This window comes from Ictidomys tridecemlineatus, chromosome 1 (genome assembly GCF_052094955.1).
Source record: "Ictidomys tridecemlineatus isolate mIctTri1 chromosome 1, mIctTri1.hap1, whole genome shotgun sequence".
Taxonomy (NCBI): Eukaryota; Metazoa; Chordata; class Mammalia; order Rodentia; family Sciuridae; genus Ictidomys; species Ictidomys tridecemlineatus.
Genome location: NC_135477.1, coordinates 26914836 through 26934979, shown reverse-complemented (window position 1 = coordinate 26934979; position 20144 = coordinate 26914836). Strand labels below are relative to the sequence as shown.

Sequence of the window (20144 nt, the reverse complement as noted above, 5' to 3'; positions counted from 1 at the left end):
TCCCTCACCAAAATGACCACAAGGTCCAGTACATTCCAGATGCTGCTGAGGTAGTGAAGCCGGTGCATGTGGAGCTCCAGGATCTCCTCCACCACATAGTATAAGATGAAGATGCAGAAGATGATCTCACAGCCAACGATGAAGAAGTCCCAGTTGCTCACATAGCGAATCAGCTTAACTGTGCGAATTTGCCAGGATGGAATGGCACCTCCTGTGGCTGGGAACTCTACCACTAGTCTGTAGGGGAGCAGAGACTGGGGGTAGACTGGGAAAATTCCTCCTATATCCCCTCCTTCCCACATCTATCCAAGGCCTATATTTAGGGAAGGATCTCAAGCATAGCACCCAGGGATCAGCAGCCAGGCAAAAGGGCCCACCTCAGAACACAGAAAAGATTGATGTTGGCATTGTAGACAGAGAAGTCAATGAAGACCACCCGAGTGCCTCTGTCCAGCCACAGCCCCTCCTGAAGGTTCCGAAGTGCCTCTGCACTAGCCTGTCGAGACACTGGAAGGTCCAAGTAGTAGCCACCTCCGCTGTAGGTTGTGAGCCTCCCCCAGTGGGAGGAGCCCCCCAACTCCTCCTGGGAGTGGTATGTCCACCTGCCATAGAAAAAGCCATCTGAGCAAAAAGAGTCTGAGCCAGCCCAAAAGCTCATCTCCAAGATGATGGTAACACTTTATGATTTTCCGGGCCTTACACTTCCATATACATCATATATCTATGCACACACTATGTGTGTACATATGTATATGTGTATGCATGTATATATAACATGATATATATACATTATACAATATGTATTTCACACATATTATTTTGGTTGATTCTAGTAACAACAAGAAGTGAGAAGGGAGTAAGTATTATCCACATTTTACAGAAGAGGAAACTGAGATTCAGAGTTTTCCAAGATAAGTCGCTATATAGTGACAGAATGGAAACTCAAATGTAAATCTCCTCATTTTCCACTATTTTTTTCAATGACAAAGACAAGTTCCACTTTTGCCCAAACCAGAGCAGTCTCCATAAGGGAAGCACCTTGACTGTAAATACAGAAAAGATTCTTACTGCTCTCATGGCTGTTTCACCCACAGATTCCCCGTTCTACCACGTCAAATTTCTAAGCTGGACCCCTATTTCCTCCCCATTCTGTCCTGTCCATCCCCTTCTTCTACTTCCTTCATCTCATTCATCTGAAACCTCTTGTTTCTCCCCCATGAGTCTCAAGGGCTGGGTTCTCCAGCCACGACTTTTGTGACAGTGTCAACTTCACCCCTTCATCACACTCCAAGGGACTTCTGCACTGAGATGCATTCCCTGTTGGGACTACCTGCAGAAAAGGGTCAGTGTAATTGTGACCTGTCTGTGGAAAGAGGTTCAGAGGCTACAGACTCTCTGCTAGCCTGTCTCCTCTATGCCTGAGTGACATACGCCAATGTCCTTACAGTTTGCACTTGGGACTCAGGGAGACGCCCATCAAGTCCCCTGAAGTGTAAACCCCTAAGGCTCTTGAAGCCTTGGCAGAAGTGGTTCCCTTCCTTGAGATGATGTCAGGTTCAGAGGGGCAGCCCTATGGCCTTGGTTGGGGGCTCACTCACGCTGTGCCATTGAGGAGCCCAAAGGGGAGTTGCTCTTCTTTGTCTGGAGAGTAGACATCATAGCAGCTCAAAATGTCGTCAAGGAAGTCCTCATGCACCACACAGGAATCATTGCGGACCCGCAGCTGCCGCAGCCTTGGGACCCCCAGGAGCAGGTTCTCATAGTAGATGAAGGAGTGCGAACCGTGGCCCAGGCTCTGGTTGTTGTACCACTTGGTCCAGTACAGACTGTCGAGGAGTGGGCCCTGGGCAAACTGGACCACAGGCTAGGTTGGGCTGACCCAGCCTTCTCCTGATTACTGATTTTCATCCTGACTCTCTGGTCACCAGTTAGTCTCTGGTGTCTTTTGTTTGAGCCCTCAACTGACCAGTTGATCCAGGGACCTTGACCAGATCCTGAGTTGACTCTATGTGTAAAATGCATTTTGAGGTTCAGCCCACCCTCTCTCCCCCAATTCTGGTCTAACCTCTGATTCGTTCCCTTAATAACATGCCGATCCCTCACTCACCTCCACCTCAACTCCAGCCTAACTCATGACTCAGCCTGATTCCTGATTGACCTTATCTTTGAGCATATGGTCCATTGTCTGGTGTCTGGCATCCCCATGCTCTGGCCTGTGATTTCAGGCCATTGAAAAGCAGAAGATAGACAGGAGGCAATTTCATACTCACATCCCAGAAGTCTGCCATGCTGCTGATGTCCTGGAAGGAGACGCCAGTAGCTGACGGGGTATGTAGGAAGAGATCAGACATCACTTTGGTGTAGTAATAGGCACTGGAGCTTGTCATCCCATAGGTCACTAGAAAACAACCCCAGAGAATGTGTCATTCTCATAGTTCCCATCTTCATTCCCCAGAGGTGACAGGAAAGCCCACTGCCCTTGGAACAGAGGTGCAACCTACCTACACTTAGAGATAGCTGGGGAGGCTGATGGTGGCTCTGGGGGAAACTAGGGAATGCATTAGGGAAGGGTAAGGCCACAAGGCTCCTCTTCTCCTCCCAACTCACCTCAGAGAGACTGAACTCCACTCAGTAACTCTCTCTTGATATTGCCATCTTAGAATTTCACTTTTCTCTCCTGATTCAATTTAATTCCTAATATTTACTCCCCAGAGGCAAGATATTTCTGTCATCTGCTTTGGATGGTGCTTCCTTTTATTTTTCTTCTCTTTATGCCTTTTCGAAGTGCCTCCAAATTCTAGATCACTCCAAAACTCTGGCCAAACACTTTAAAATACAACACTTTTTTCCCTTAAGTTTACAATACAGGGGCTGGGGATGTGGCTCAAGCGGTAGCGCGCTCGCCTGGCATGCGTGCGGCCCGGGTTCGGTCCTCAGCACCACATACCAACAAAGATGTTGTGTCCGCCGAGAACTAAAAAATAAATATTAAAAATTCTCTCTCTCTCTCCTCTCTCACTCTCTTTTTTTTAAAAAAAAGGTTATAATACAGATGTGGTCTCCTGGCTTCTTGAGTCAGTGACTCTGCAATCATGGGAGTAGCAGCCATGGCTAGTGCATCCTGATGGGCACATTTGTCTCCTGAGAGAGGGACTCAGAACATCCCAGATTAAAAAGACCTGGATCTCCCTCAACTGCTCATAAGCACACACCCAGTCCCATGTGCCTAAAGTAGATCTCTCAAGGGACCCTCCCCAGGATTTCTGGTTAAAAGAGAGGATTTGAAGAGAATATATCACTTATTTCACAGATTGTCTCTCAATTTTGGTTTGTTTGGCACTTCCTTATGATTAAATTTAACTTACACATTTTAAGGAGGAGTGTCATACAGGTAATATTGTGTCCTTCTCAGAGCATCACATCAGGAGGGACGTGTTATTTGTTTGTCTCCTTACTGGGGAAGTTAACTTTGATCCCTTTTTAAGATAGGGTCTACCAGGTTTCTCCAGTGGCAAATTATGATTTTTCATTTTATGGTTAATATGCATTTTGTGGATATACCATGTAGATATCCTCTTACTCACCAATATTATACCTACTAGATGAAAGTCTATTGATAACTTTATTATTAATATGATTACCAAATAGTAACTTTTTTCAATCCATTATTCCTTCTGAATTAATTAGTTGGTATTATTTTGAGAAAGAATTTCCCTTGCTCCTTATTCATTTATGCGTATCAGTTTGAACTCATGAATTCTTGGCTTCCCCTCACCATGGGTTGTAATTTGTTATTGTTGTTTATTTTGTTACTCAAAATTTGAGGGCTAGGTCATGAAAGACACAGAAAGGGTAAGGACTTCTCAACCTTAAAAGGGGATAAACAACAATAAAAATTAAATGTAATATGAGTTCCTATAATGGATCTTGGACTATAATTTTTTCTTTTGCTTTAATAGCTATTAATTAGTGAAACTGCAATAAGTTCTATTCATTAGATAACAATGATGGATAAATGATAATTTCCTGTCTTTGATAAGAGGATAGTCTCAGTTTTTTAAAAGTATTTTTTAGTTACACATGGACACAAGATCTTTATTTTGTTTATTCATTTGTATGTGATGCTGAGGATTGAACCCAGTGCCTCACATGAGAGAGGCAAGCACTCTGCCACTGAGCCATAACCCCAGCCCGAGCACTCTCGGTTTTAATAATATACTTTAAGGTATTTAAGAATAATGGAACATTTTAGCTGCAATTTACTCTTTTTGATGGTGGTGGGTACCGGGGATTAAATTCAGAGGCATTTAACCACTGAATCACATCTCAGCCCTATTTTGTATTGTATTTAGAGACAGGGTCTCACTGAGTTGCTTAGTGCCTCACTTTTGCTCTGGCTTTGAACTCATGATCCTCCTGTCTCAGCCTCTCGAGCCACTGGGATTACAAGCATGCACAAGTATGTCGGGCTGCAATTTACTCTTAAAAGTAATGGTGTGTGTGTGTGTGTGTGTGTGTGTGTGTGTGTAAAATACTCATATCTGGGAAATCTGGGTGAAGAGTAGGAAATATATATATATGAATCAGAGATGAAAAAAGGTTATCACAATGAATACCATCTATTGGTCATTCATGAGGTTTAATCAGCCTGTGTCATTAGGAAAAGTTCAGTTCAGTTCATAATTGCTGTGTGATCTCTCAGCAGACAGAAGTTAAGTTTCCTGTGGGAATCCACTTTTCAAATCCAGAAAACCACCATTTTCCAGATACTAAGGCCAGTTGTGAGTTAGAGAGAAGAGAAGTGAAGGTGGTATGTCTGAACTTTGTTAACATATAACATATTTTATATATTTTTTTATATATATACATGAAAATGTTTAATATAGTATTTATCTGCCTCTTGTGAGCAATTCCCTTCAAGAATTTTCTTTATCAGATCTTGGGCCATATTTTCTGTCACCATCCCATTGGAAAGGGAACAACTGGGGTGGATAGGAGTTTGTCTATAGTCTTGGAGGAAATGCGGGGGGCAACGAATGAACCCTGATTTGGTACTTAACGTCATACTTCTTGCAGGCTGGGGGTCCAGGGAATCAACAAAGAAGAAAGCACTATTTCACATTTCCCCACTCTACTCTGTTAACAAAGTTCAGACATACCACCTTCACTTCTCTCTAACTCACATCTGGCCTTAGGATCTGGAAAATGGTGTTTTCTGGATCTGAAAAGTGGGTTCCCACAGGAAATTTAACTTCTGTCTGCTGAGAGATCACACAGCAACTATGAACTGAACTGAAGTTTTCCTAATGACATAGGCTGATTAAACCTCGTGAATGACCAATAGATGGTATTCATTGTGATAGCCTTTTTTCATCTCTGATTCCAAGTTAAATGTCCAGAATTAACATTGCTCTGGAGGGCTATCAATAATTTATGGAGGCATAATATCTACAATCATTACTCAAGACAGTAAAGATTATGGTTTCTAAGATAATTGGCCTTCTAAGATAAATTTACCTGGTCAAATGCTTCTTGACTCATGGAAATTCAGTATTCATACTTCTTTGTAACTCTGATTAAAATACATTGAATTGGTAAGATCAAGAAGGAAACTTAAAACCCTTTAAAGTGAAGGTCTAAACTTGGTTTAGTACTTATTTAACACCTTCTTTCTATCTAAATACCCTCTCTTCCTTGTTAATTCTTATTTTTGCAAATTTTGTACTTTGTGCAAAGGTACACCTTAAGGTATTTAGGAATAATGAAGCATTATGTCTGTAATTTATGCTGAAACAGTAATTATATGTAGGTGGGAGTGAACATAAATGAGAGATGCTTTCCATCACTATTTTGTGAAGCCCAAACTATTTCAAATACTCCACATTTTGATATGTAATAGACAAAATTATCAGTTTATGAATGTGAATTATTACAGACTTCTTATATATGTTAAACAGACATTGTTCAAAATCTACAATTGTACAAAATACCTTGCTATGTATCATGATTTCTATCCTCAAAAAGTTCTATTGAGGAAGATGGCCCCAAATGAACTTGGTGTCATCAAATGAGCATAAATTTCAAGCCAGACAGAACCTAGGTTCAAATCCCAGCTCTGCCACTTACAATATAAACTTAGCCTCTGAGTTTCAGCTTTCTCAGCTATAAGGAAAGAAATATAGTAACTTTCTTACAACTTGTGAAGTTAAAGATGATATCTTTAAATTGTACGGAAAACAGCAGATGCTCAAAACCTGCCAGTAATCCTGTTGTGTGCTCCTCAGGGATAAGGACTGTGCTTTGTTCATTTTGCATAGTGCCTGGTGTTTAATAACAACTTCTTATTTTTCTTCTTATTATTAATTCAGTCCCACTAGGGACTGAACCCAGGGGCACATATCCCCAGCCCTTTTTATTTTATTTTATTTTTTTTTTTTTGAGGCAGGGTCTTGCAAAGTTGCTTAGGGCCTTGCTAAGTTGCTGAGGCTGGCTTTGAATTTGCAGTCCTCCTGCTTTGGCCTCTTGAGCTGCTGGGATTACAGGTGTCTCTTGTGTGTGAGCCCCACACCCCGTGTTACTGTGAAGATACTTTGAATGGCAGCCATCCTGCTCACGTTAACCACACGTCTCAAGCAAACATGGCCCTCTCAAGGTAATTTATTTTATGCATTTACTGTTTACCGAACAAACGTCTGACTGTACTGAGTGTATTTGGCAGCATTGTCGACGGCGCCCCCCTGTGTTTGCCTGAGATACTGCGCTCAAGGTAGAGGTTCCACTCTGCTCATCACTGCAATTTGCACATTGCTCCATGGACGCTCAGAGGCCTGTGTCCTGTCCTTGTTAATGGAAGCGTGCTCTGAACCTGTCTGCCTCCCTCCGCTACTCCTTGCCTTCGGTCTCAGCCCCCAGAGGGTGTCCACAACCACTTGGGACAGAAGGCAAAAGTGGAATTCAGACAGAAGCTTGATTGGCTCTTCAGTGACAAGCTTGGCCTTGCTGTGGCCCAGACATCAGCCTGCCCAGAATTGCCAGGAGGCTTTGGCAGACTCACGGTGCCACAGCACAGTCCTTCCTTTGCTGAGTTCAGTGGACCCAGACAGACTGGCGTGTGGCCAGAGGGGTGCCACAGTACAGCTGCCCTCAGATGCCTACCTTCCACCTTCCTTTGGAAATCACAGACAACTCACTGAAGTGTCTCCAAGGAGAACAAGTTTTACCAAAATGAATCCTTCTGCATTGAACTGATCAAATGGATGAATCTGACCCTCTAGGTTTCTTTCCCCAGCGGGAAGCTGGTCTGAGTGTTGACTGTTGGCTTCACTGAAGCATCTTACCCTGAAGGCCTGAGAAGAAGCACAGTGGCCAAGCTGGGCTTAACTAGTAAGCCGCGGTTGGCCATGGCTGCTGGAGGCTTCCTGCTCAGAGAAGGAGACAGGGAACTGAAGGAATAGTCGGGGTCAGAGAGACTAGGTTGAGTCTGGTTTTCCAGATGAATGAGAAGGAAAGGATTGGTGGAGGGTTTGGTGCTACAGTCGGAAGATTTGCAAATGCTGACACATTCCTGTGTGAGGCACATCACTATTTGTCAGTTATTGTGAATATGTGTATTTTAAGCAATAAGATTCAGCTGGTCAGATTTTTTCTGGGCAGTCTCAGTGACGCATTTCCTGTGCTGTGATTGTTCTGAAGACAGAGTGACTCTAACCACTGTGAGAAGCCCAAACAAAAATTCATCCCCCGCCCCCCCCCCCAAAAAAAGGGCTACGGATGTAGCTCAGTGGTACAGCACTTGCCCAGTATATGCGATCCCTAGATTTGAAGTGGGGGATAAAGGGGGAAGAAAGACAATTTTATTCCAATCTCTAAGATTGCTTCATCCTCTCCAAATAATGAAGGATTCTACCAAACTGTGGATAGAACCTTGAAACCCACTGAAAGGAAGCAGATGGAATCAAGGTAGGCTTTTCTTCACAGCCAGCAATGGGTAAAAAATATCCAGTTAACATTAGTTGTTGGGCAGACATGAGTCACCAAAGGCCAAAGGTTTCTGCCCTCTTCCCCACTCCATAGTAATCAGACCCAGTCTTGTTCTGACTCAGAGCATCTCTTACAAGGTGAACCTTTGAGATAACAACCTTTGAGATATCTCCTAAAACAAGTAGCCATTGTTTCTATACAAAAAACCTTCAATGTCTCCTTCCTCAGCAAAAGATCATAGCCATTCTTCTTTCCAAAAAGACAAAGAAAGAGCTGGAAACCCTTACATATCATGGTGGTGGTGTGGGGGGCAGGCAGTAGAGACATGCAGGAAGATCCTTCATTCTCTAGCACTTTCCTTGCTGAGCAATACTGGGACAGGATGGACTCCACGACTCAGGAACTCTATTTGTAATGACATTTTCCTAATCTTCAGAATAGAAATAATAACATCTATCCCTTGCAGGATTGCTGTCAGGGTGCAATGAGATCCTAGGTGTGAAAGCTCTTTGTGAGGCTTCAAGGGCTGCACAGGTGATATTGTTATGGTGAGAAGATTGATGTATCCCCCACATTGCCTGCATAAAAAAGATAGCTCTGTTCAGTCAGATCAGTCTCTTTAATAGCCACTAAATTCCTGGGTTAAAGCATAGTGGGGAAGAGATGTGGTGAGCTAGGCTACTAGGGCCCATCCTAGGCCAGATTGCTACCCAGGTGATGTGTAAATGTGTTGTTTTTTCTTTTAGCTCCCAAGAACCAGGTGCTGGAAATGAGAGCCCTGGTGCTTGGTTCCCTACCCAGGGTCTAGAGGTCCAGCTTCTCCATGATCCCTCCCTTCTCCTTTTCCTTCTTAAAGAGTGTCTTATGCAATTTACACAAAATAAGTGTTATACTCTAAAACATAAGGAAACTATCCACCCTCATTAGTAATCAAACCCAAGAAAATTAAGGCAATTGTACCATTTTATACCTATTTAATTCTAAAAGGTATGAATGAGAGAATCCAATTTTCATGAGGTTAAGATGAAATTGATGTGATCTTATAGCAGTAGTGGCCTAGAGACAAAATGATAGCATTTTGTCTCTAGTACCAAGGAAACAATCCTATCTATTGGTCTAATATTTTGACTCTTTGGAAGTTCCCAAGGAAACAATCAACAAAAGTGAAAAAAGAACTGTGTGTGTATGTATGTATGTGTGTGTATACCCATAAAAGGTAGATATTGAAATAATAATGTAAATGTTTTATTTAATTGCAGTATAACTATAATTATTAAAATGAAAATTTATAAAATACTCAGAAACATGAGAACATATTTAAGATGGATTTCTAAATGAAGGTGTGTGACATAATACAACTAGGTAACTTTGATCCTTATTGAGAATGTATCACCTAATTGCAGATGGCAGCGTTCAGGGAGGCTAACAGAACAGGGAGCAGACGCTAGGATGTTGAAGCCAGCATATTGGAGAGTGCAAAAATAGACTTATTGAGACCATAAACGAGGTCCATAATGCCCCAAAATTTACCTGAAAGACGGAAGAGTCAGGGAAAGGATGGAATTAGCATGAATATTATTTTACTATTTGTTGGAAGACGCTCAGAATATGAAGTTTTCCAAGTTTCACAGCATTCTTGGGAGTCTAGTATTTTGAGGGTGAAGACTTTAATTCTCAAGGTCAAAGGCAGTTCAATGGCACATCTTCAGGTCATATAATGAATGAAATGACTTCAAGGAGTACTAAGATCCCAACTCCAGAGAAGCTGAAGGTTTTCAGAGATTTAAAGGTTTCAGGTTATTTCTCCTTCCTTTAACCTCCATTGCTCCCTGGGCTCATGATGCTGCAGTACAGATTTATAGTCTGCACAGTAGACCTCACTTATCATGTGCCAGAGAGACAGACAGACATGCTAAATTCTTAGCACAATATTGGGGGGCTATTTCATTCCACCATCACAGCCATCTTATCAGGTGGACGTGATCGCTACCCAAGGCTAAGAGAAATTAGCAAACTTGCTCAGATCACACTTGGAAGTGCCAGGCCTTGAACCCAGACAGTCTGACTTCAGAGCTCCAGTGCTTAACCAGAATGCTAAATCAACTAAACTGACTCAGTGACCCTGGTAAGAATGCTGTGAGGGTTAAATAAAATATACCGCTGATGTGCTCAGCACAGGACCATCACCTTTCCTGCTCAAATTTCCCAGACACCTCTCTGCTCAGGACTTTCTTGTCCCTCCAGAATTAGGAGAACTCAAATGTATCATGTCACTCCTATGCTTTGAACCCTTCAGTGGCCCCTTCAGTGTCTCTTCCATGTCCCTTCCATGTCATGCCCAAACAGGCCCTTGCTGGCCTTCCCTGCTTACACAGCAGCCTTGATCTCTTCACCTCTCTGCTCCTCCCCATCTCTGCTCCAGCCACAATGATGCACCTTCACTAAACTGTGCCCTCTGTCCCTACTGGGCCTTGGAACATGCCAACCTCTCTTCCTAGAAACTTCTTATCTCTTCATTTTCCTTTCAAGAGGCTAAATCCTCTTTCTCAATTCTCAACTTGAATATTCACTTCCTTGAATGTTCACCAGAAGTAATAGCATCCCAGGTTTTAGCTGTCAGATTGCCCAAGGAGTATTTTGTCCAATAATGGGCATCAAATTGATCAGGTCTGGAGACAGGCAAACCAGCATGGTGAACACTCTGAAATGGGTTTTAATATATGTCAGGCACGGAGTCTCAGCCTTCATGGAGAGTAGCCCACATAATACTCACACAATCATATTGGATCAAGTAATTACTGGTGAGGAAATTGACAATCAAAGGAATTAGACAACTTGCTCAAGTTTTCTCAAATGGTAAATGGCAGAGTGTGGTGTTTGAAGCCAAATCTGTGCAGATTCAGAGCCCACACCTTCAATCTCTGCATAATACCACCCTGGACACCATGTTATGATGACTGCTTTCTTGAGAAAACAGACATTATTTAAGCTGGAGAACAGATGACTAAGGAGAAATATGGTCACTATGTTCATTCCAACGGTTGAAAGGCTATTTCTTCAGAAAGTAAATTGAAAGTAGATGGCTCGATTGAAGAAAATCCTATAAAGGAGAAGGTGAAGCCCTCTGGGTAAAGGCTCAAGTATCAGTCATCTCTGTCCCTCAGTTCAATGTCTGGCACAGCAGAAGGAGCTCCATAAATGGAAAGAAAGAGAGCTGCCCACAGCAAAGTGGGTTCCCTGTGAGACTGTGAAATCCCCATGGACCCTCCCCAGGCTGTGCCCGCTTGGACATCAGCAAAGCCACGCAGGAGGGGTAATAGGGAAAGAGTTCTCTGCTGATTCTATAACCTCACTCCAAGATTCTATAGTTATTAGACTGGGCCTTTGATTTAGACTTTGGCAAGTCACAGACCATCTGGCACTCACAAGTGCATTGAGCTTTTAGGAAGAGGAGACCATAGGCTGATGGGACTTCTGGGCTTCAGGACTCTAGCTTCCACCTAGATGTCTTGGTCATCTGCAGAAAAAGGCTCTGTTTGTGTATTTCAGCTGCAGTCATGGGATGTGAGGAAGGAGAGGGTTAGAATGGAAAATCAGTACATCAACAAATGAGTCTCTGACAGTCATGTTCTGAAAGGAATCCAATGGCCCCACAATGTGAATCCTGGCCTGACCACTGTCCCTACACAGACTCCTCTGCACTGTGCTGTGTGTAGGAGGAAAGCCCCCAGAGCAGACCCCTCTGCCCAGCACAGTGAGTCCCCACAGCACACAGCAGAAGCAAGTACATCTGTCCAGCCCCCAGGGGTCCCACACAGTGGGGATGATTCACAGAGATGATGACATTTACTATCAACACCTCTGTTATGAGAACTTTACATCTCACTTTCCAAGGATTTGTGCACCCTCAAATCACAGGGCCTGCTGAGGATGAGTAAGTAAGGAGGCACCACAGCCGGGTTGAGCGTCAGTCACCACACACACACACACACACACACACACACACACACACACACAACTACATAGGCACCACCATCAAGCAGGTAAAACCCCTTTTGCCATGCAACTTTTAAAGGAAGGAAGGAACTGAATATAAAGGTTTTACCCTCATCTGTACAGCCTAGGAGCCTCTGCATTGCTCAACTTCATTATCACCTACAGTCCTTTGAGTTTATCTGTCATAGGCTTCCCTGTGATCTTTCCACTTGCTTCTCTGAGTTCAGACGCCAAACCTCCCCAGCTCGGGTGCACAGCTAGAGCTTCATAGAAGCTGCCCCAGCTGCCTGTGGGTGATAGGCTCTCCCCTGGGACCCCATCTCACCCTTCATCCTCACTCTCTTCTCAGGGATCTGAGCTTGAAGGCCACATTGTCTTCTTCCTGCCCCTAAAGAGTCATGGTCCAAATGTAGCACAGTAACTAACCACATGAAAACCACAAACAGAAAGGAGTTTGGAGTGATCTTCCATTCTTTCCAGAAAGGTAAAAAACTTCCACCTTCCAGCAGAAAACAGTGCTGCTGAGTCAGTATCAGGAATTTGCATTTAAAACCTGGGTTCCCCTTGTTATTCTGTACAAAACCACTTTCATGAACCGACCTTCTTTCACTGATTGCAGTGACAAGTTTTTTTTTTTTTTGTCAGAGAAATGCCTTAGGCTGAAAAGGCAGTAAACAGGAGCTGAATGTTGATATACATAGCTCCCAGGGTGCAGTCTGCTCACACAGGTGGACACGGCCCTACAGGCATCACCTACACACATGTGCATGCAGATGTGGCACATACTGCCCACTGACAGACGTCCACGGAGGCAGACGCTACTTACACAGACAGATGTCCAGCAGGAACACTGTGTACACCAGAAGCTCCCGCAGGGTGGTCTTGACATACAGTTCTCGGTTCTCCGCCGTGTTCTCAGTCAGGGTTGTTCCCCAGAGTCCTAAGAGTATTGGAGGGATGCCAACATGTTTCCCCCAGTACCCCTCCCGCCTGTCCTTGGACTTCACCCCGTCTCCTTACCCATCCCTTGTCCCCTGACAGAATTGGTTCCTCTTCCCACACCAGGCCAGCCCTGTTCCCATCTCCCTCAAGCAGATGGGCAGAGAGCCAAGTCATGAAAGTTAGGCACCTGTTCCAGGTGGGGAGGTCTAGGGCCTCATCCCAGCTGTGTCCTCCCTCAACCTGATTCCCATGCACCCCAATGGGCCCCCAGAGGAATGACTGTTCCAGGTGCCCCCTGGCAGATCATAAGACTGGCCTGTGTGTCCTGGGGCCAGGCTCCAACACAGGCAAGTTACAAAGGGACACTGAGAATTCACCTCTTCTTCAGTACCTTTTCACTCCTCAAAATTTCTAGCTCCAATACCCCAGAGAAGCCCTCCCCACACACCCAGTACCTCTGATTCTGTGACAGATATGGAGACAGCAGCTGGACACCAGGGCCCCTTGTGTCTTCTCTTGGGGTCCATCTTCAGGCTTCTTGGGTTGTGCCCGTGGGAGCCCCACACTGGAGATGGTGCAGATTCTCAGCGTCCCATGTGGAGAAGGGGGACCACTGTAAGCAGGGTTGTCCCAAGCTCTGTTCCCCAGCTTCTGTATCTCCTGCCCTTCAGGACTTTCCATGGCATTCATGTGGATGGAGGTGGGATCCTGGCACTCCAGGTGCCCACTGTCTCCTGGAGAAATGGACAAAGGCACAGCCTGGCCTACCCCACAGAGGGCCAGGTAAAGGGATTCTGAGAGCAATTGCTTTCACCCAGCCTCTGCCTCCTGCCTTGGGAGGAGTCTGTGACTGGCTAGGGGAGGGAGCAAGGAAGGACAGAGCGTGGAGCTGACCATCAATCCTGTCAGGGATTCTCTCTCTCTTTCTCTCTCTGCAAGTCTCAGGGCACAAAAGAAAGGGGCTTTGAGGGAAATGGGAGTCAGGGTTTAAAGAAGAGAAAGAGGGGAAGGGGAAGGTGATGTGCAGGTAGAGCAGAAGTGGGATGGATGACAGAGGTGAGTGCTGGGGGAGCAGATGGTACCTGGGGAGGGATGTCTGAGTCCCAGTGGAAGAGATGATGAAAGGGGAGTAAGGGGAGCTGAGGGAAGAGAGAAGCTGCCAGACTCCACTGCAGGTTGGAGCTGATTTCCACTAAAAGCACCTCAAAGGGCCAACATGGATCGGGGTGGGGACCAAAGCCAGGGATGGAGACTGAGAGGTGCTGCCTCCCTACCAGGCTCAGCCAATGGGCTCTTCAAGGTCTCCCCTTGAACTGTGTGTCCCCTAGTGAGTGGAGAAGGGCATTTCTCTTCCTTACCCACCCCCATAGCCACAGGAAAGAATAATGGCAGGAGAAGCCCCTGCCTCGGATCTTAGGGGACAGATTCTTTGACCCCTGATAGGGATTGAAAAAGGACTGAAGAGGTTATTGGATTAATCTAATAATCCAGATTATTGGATTCTTTTCTGAGGTTTGCCCTCCTTGGCTCATGGATGAGGCACACCCATATAAGGGTGTTTTGGGGGTATTGGATTCAATTTAGGAGAAGTCTGTGTCCTGCTGGAAAGAATGGATGAGAGTTAAGGGGCAAGGACAATATCACCTGGGACTCCTTATGGAGGTGGTGGGTGGAGTGGGTATCTGGACCCAGCCTAAAACTCTAATACTGGGCCTAGAACTGCAGTCAAGAGCACAAAATGGCAATACAAAAGATACTGGGATTGGTCTGCTTTCTTTCTACCTCAGGTCTCTGCTTGAAACCTGGCTTGGACCCTGAGCACATCCCTGTCTGTGCCTGGTGCTGGCCTCTGATCACCAGCCCTGGCTCACCTACAGTCAAGTTCTATATGTGGACCCCACAATGCTCCTGGCCATCCTGCAGTTCCTCTTCCTAGATGGCTGCAGGGAACTGCCCTTAACTCCTGGCTCCCTGCTTAGGGCTGCTTTGTAGCTGCACTTCCCTGAAGTTCACCTCCAAGTTCAACAAAGTGTCAGTCTGGTGGTGGTCTTCAGCCTTGATTGTCTCCTCCTCCTCCTCCTCCTCCTCCTCCTCCTCCTCCTCCTCCTCCTCCTCGGGATTGAACTCAGGGTCTTACAGAGTTTAATGCCTTGCCATTGCTGAGACTGGCTTTGAACTCACGATCCTTTGTCTCAGCCTCCTGAGCCACTGGGATTAAAGGCGTGTGCCACCATGCCTAGCAGTCTTAAGTGTTTCTATAAGGAGATCTTGCTCCCAGAAAACCCAGAATTGGGCTGAGCCATTGGATAACGCAGTGTGCCCCTTCTAATTGCGCAGCTCTAAGACTGGTTTGAAACCTTGCTGTTTTTCCTGAGTCAGCTGCATGAATCTCTCGTCCGAGGTCCAGACATTAGGAAGGAGGTGAACTTCCTGGTTGGACTGGAATGAGTCGTGACTGTCAGTGAGTCTTCCTGGATACCCAATGCCCATCTCTTCTCCGTACCAAACACTGACTGACATGCACTCTGAGGTGACTGTTTTCTCCGGGGAAAAAAGGTCAGGGAACTGCACTAGTGCTGAACACCTTATATTAGAATAGCTGAGTGGGAAGCTGGTGAAACTACACAGCAATCAACAGTTTCCTGAACGTGAATTCAGAAGCAAGAGCTCCTTTCCTTCATTCCCTCAAACCCATAATCCCAATCTAAGAATCTATTCTGATATTCCCATCAGCATCATTGATAACAGTTTTTTAAAACAGAAAAATGTGATCCTAAAGTTTCAACATTAGAAAAAAGTTCCATAAATTATAATACTTCACATCAGAACAATCATGCAGAAATTAACATTTAACTATATTTAATGTCAAGAGAAACTCCTCTTCACATATTGTGTGAAAAATCTGGAACACACGCCTATAATATAGCAATTTTAAGTGTATCTTATACTTACTTTGATGCACAGAGTAAAATTGAATTAAAAATTATCAGGGGTCATTTCTGGATGGTGTAATTACAGATGGTTTTTTAAAATTTTTATTTATTTTATTTTTTGTAGTTGTAGATGGGCAGTATTCCTTTATTTTATTTGTTTATTTTTTTGCTAAGGTTTGAATCCAGTGCCTCACACATGTTAAGCAAGTGCTCTGCCACTGAGTTACAGCCCCAGCCCTACAGGGGATTTTTATCTTCATTTGTTTTTCCTGTACTGATCATGAGTGCTGTCATATTCAGAAAAACAATTATTTTTGGAAAGGTAGTAGTCAGTACTAGAAGATTTGTTGCTCATTTTGATCCCAGACTCAGATAAAGTCCTGGCTGCTGGTCTTCACAGCACCAGCTCTCCACTTCAGCAGGAATCACAGTAGTGGAGTTTTAAAATTTTTAATTTTTTATTCATTTTTATTGGGGTTATAAACCAGAGGCACTCTACCACAAAACTGCATTCCCATCATTTTTTAAAATTTTCTGAGTTAGGGACTTGCTTAGTTTCCTAGGCTGACCTCCAACTTGTAATCCTCCTCACTGAGTCACAGATATTATAGGTGTGTACCACTGCACCCCACAATGACAGTCTATTCTTGATGTGGAAGCCAGACCTGTGGCAGGTTTGCCTATTACCTCTTTGCAACAAGACACCATACTGATGGCCACTTCCATGGAGATCCCAGCTGGGAGGAGTACGAGTGGACTGTGTGACAAGTGTGGGAACAGCAGCTTGAGGGACAGAGGCTCAGAGTGGTGCAGAGGAAGGTGAGTAATTGGGACAGGAAGGAAATTTGGAAGGAAATGGCCATTGAGGTGGACTCTGAAGAATGGATAATGTATGAAGAGAGAAATAAAGAATTAACTACCATTTGTTAACCATGCAGAAGTCAGGCATTTTATAGTATAAGAGATTAGTTAATTTTCACAGAATCTTCTGGGGTGGGTTTTTATTATCTCTTTTTACAGGTGAAGAAACCCAGGACCAGAGAGACAACTGCTGGTGATAGGCTTCAGAATCTGGATTGTCATGGTCAAGATATTGACTTCCTCTCTGTTTGCATCCAGGGAAGGCAGCGTGAGCAAGGGCAGGAAGTGAGGAAAACTACAGGCCCTTGTGGAAGAATACACATTCAGGGAAGTTAGGATTCCTCTAATGTCTGCTGTACACAGGGGAGAGAGGACCCAAACACCAGAGCAAATTCTCTACTTCTTCCCTCTCCAGCTCAATCACAGCACAGCAGAGGCCACAAAAATGCTTTTCCTGAAATGGCCATCAGATGACAGCAGAAACATCACCCTGTCTCTTTTCTGAGGAAAAGCAGACAAACACAGAGTCCCTGTCCTGGAACCATTTCTCTCCCCAACTCTTTCCTGTTACTTTTTCCTCTGAATAACACTGTAGGCTCATGTCTGCCTCTGCCAACAGGCTCTTACCCATAGGAATTCATCATTCCAGAGGCCTGGTGGAAATCTGCGTGAAGCTTGGTCCTCTGAGAAGCAGACCTGAGAATGGACAACTGGCATGGCTTTCAGTGAGGGAAACACCGTCAGAGAACAGAGGGAGGGGGCCCAGTTAGGCCCAGGGCTGTCAGGCATGATGTGTGTCTGACCCTTAGAGAGCTAGATGGGGGTGGCAGGGAGGAGAGATTGGGTGAATGACTGCAGTACAGCCCAAGAAAGGGTTTGTGACACCTTGAGGGAAACAAAATAGGCCACCAGGGAGATCCTGTGTCTCCCAGGGACGGGCTTGTCCAACTTCATTATTCTAGCTGATTCTGTCTGGCCTGGGAGAGAATCAATCCCTGGGAAATTTTGACCCAATGAATGCTCTTGGTCAATGACTTGCCCTGTAGCCGGTGGTCTGTGAAGCCCATCCTCACGGCCCCCTTGCCCTCCTTTGGAGAAGGAGCATCCTCCATCCTCAGGACTCTTTACTAAGTGCCATGTCTGCTCCAACCTCGGGGAGAGATAATTCACCCCTCACCTCTCACCTCCTGTACTGATCTCACACCCTTCTCTCAATCCTTCCCCAGTGACTTGTTCATAGTATCCTCCCACCCCTGAATGGGACTGTGTTCCTGCTCTCCTGGATGAATCCAGATACACTCTCGCACCAAACAAATCCTAGGTCTGTCTCACCTTTGCCTTTGACTTCTTCACGTTTAATAGTCCTAAATCACGAAGGGGTAATGGGATTACCTGGCTGTTGGCTTCAGCTCCAGGTACCAGCCTGCCCTGGCAGGAAGCTAATTGGCTGTCATCAGGTCCTATCTCTTTTCTGGGGTTTCTGTTTCTCAGGTGGCCCTCCCCTGACACCAGAGTCAGCAGTGTGGGTGTGGTCTCAGCCAAGGCCAAGCTATGTCATTGGGCACTTGACGCTTGGCCAAAAGGCCCAAAGGCTCAGGTAGCTGTTGGGCATCAGGAAGAAGACATGGGCACTTGTCTGTAGAAAGAAGAAGTTTGGTGAAAAGAATGTTAAGAGATGAGAATGCTGGGTGTCTGGCATGTTCTGGGCACTGACAGTTCTCTAGCTTCCTTTGGGCCTCTGTGAGGTTCTTGAGGCTGGAAGATTTTAGGAGGGCTTGATGCTGCTCCATGTCGGGCTCTTGGACTTGGTTCCTCCCCCTCTTGCTGGTCCTCTGCTGTGGGTGACTCTCTAGGCCACTACTTGAAAGGAAAACATGGGAAAATCAAGAGTTCCCCAAGAGCACATCTGGGTCAGATGATATTGCAAATTCAAAGTTCCCATGGGAAACAAAAGGATTGCTCTGAAAGTGATGGAGCCAAGCCCTGGGGGGAGAGCAGCAGAGAGAAGCCTGGCAGTCCACCAGGATTACAATCACTTAAACCTTGGATGCCAAGCACAAAGGCAGGCTCTACCCAGGTTTTTAACTCAAAACTATGGCAGGTGAGGCAAGGGGGATGGTTGGAGGCTAAGTGTGTGCCCTTCCAAGTGTGAAAAGGTCCCAGACACCTGAAGGAAAGGGAAGACTGGATGGAGTTGAGTGGTAGGCCCCACGTTGGCTTCCCCACACTTTCCTATGCAACTGCCCCAATGCCCAGCAATTCACCTTGAAACCAGGGCCTGCCTAGGCCTGGACACAACCCTCATTGCTGAACTAGGCCTTCAAGCTCCTCCAGAAAGAAATCTTCAGAACACCCCTGAGGCCCCATGTACTGGGCAGAATCCAACAACTGCTGGAAGAGAAGCCAAGAAGGTGAAAAAACAGAAGAAAATCAAGGAGCTGGTGACAAGGGAACATCAGATTGTGCTGAGCCAATGATAATGGTAGGATGAGGAGGCACCAAAGTTTCTTTGGCTAGTGAGGTGCCAGAGTTGACATAAGGGTCATTAGCATTGTTATTGTTTGTAGCCTCCAGTCACTCTAACTAGACCCTGCCTGCCTTTGCTTTCTGTCCCTTCCCCTCCCCTCCCCTCCAATTAGGGCTGCCTAAGCCACACAGCTTCTGTGAACCTTGCCCCTTATTGGCTGCAGATAAAAGATAGAGGAAATATGGGACATTTCAACCACTGCTAGCTGTAGTCTTTAAATCTTCATCTCAGGGAGATAACACACAGGGCAAGGCCCAGCGTGGACAGCATCACTCCTGTGAGGTTAGAGAAGCATTCAGAGCACAGCACAGAATTGCTGCTCTACAAGCAAACCCTGGAGTAGAAGTCCACCTTCTATCCTGGCAGTACGGAACTCCACTTGGCAACCTCAGCCTTGAGAAAATCATCGCAGCATCCGAGAGCCAAAATGGCAGCGTGCTTGCTGCAAGAGAAAGTGAGTTTCCGAGCAATCCATGTTTGTGGGCTCACATTGGGCCACTAGGTAACTAATTGGTGAGGAAGACAGTTGAAGTTAATATATTATAATATTAAATAATATTATAATATTAAATAATCATATATACATGTGTGTGTATATATATATATATATATATTCATATACATACACATACATACATAGAGAAAGAGAGAGAGAATATGCTCCTTAGGGTACACATGAACCAGATCAGATAAAATCAAATAGATCAAAGAATGAGCTAGGAACCTACTTGTCAACCAAGAAATGTGTTTCTTAAATTTTGTACAAGTGAGTTCCTGTGATGCCTGATGTGTTTATCCATGGGTAACAAGAAATGTTAGCGACTGCACAGACTCCTTCCTGTTCATCTGTCACCAGAGAAGACATGTCTCCAAAAGGGTCCAGGGAGTTCCCAGAGAGAAGGGAG

At 45.1% G+C, this 20144-nt stretch overlaps 1 protein-coding gene across 2 annotated transcripts in view; it reads right to left on the bottom strand.

Moving 5' to 3' along the window:
• Window positions 1–20144, bottom strand: part of Pkd2l1 (polycystin 2 like 1, transient receptor potential cation channel) — a 97618-nt gene that overhangs the window by 7815 nt on the left and 69659 nt on the right. Inside the window, exons 2-7 of one of the 2 annotated variants that reach the window (XM_078027215.1) lie at window positions 13374–13652; window positions 12803–12916; window positions 2271–2398; window positions 1599–1852; window positions 378–602; window positions 9–237 (exon numbers count right to left, since the gene is read on the bottom strand). In XM_078027215.1, the coding sequence (XP_077883341.1) occupies window positions 9–237; window positions 378–602; window positions 1599–1852; window positions 2271–2398; window positions 12803–12916; window positions 13374–13608 (1185 nt within the window). In that variant the 5' untranslated portion in view covers window positions 13609–13652. Of the gene's footprint in view, window positions 1–8; window positions 238–377; window positions 603–1598; window positions 1853–2270; window positions 2399–12802; window positions 12917–13366; window positions 13653–20144 lie in introns of those variants that run through there. The other variant, XM_078027275.1, reaches the window with a different exon arrangement.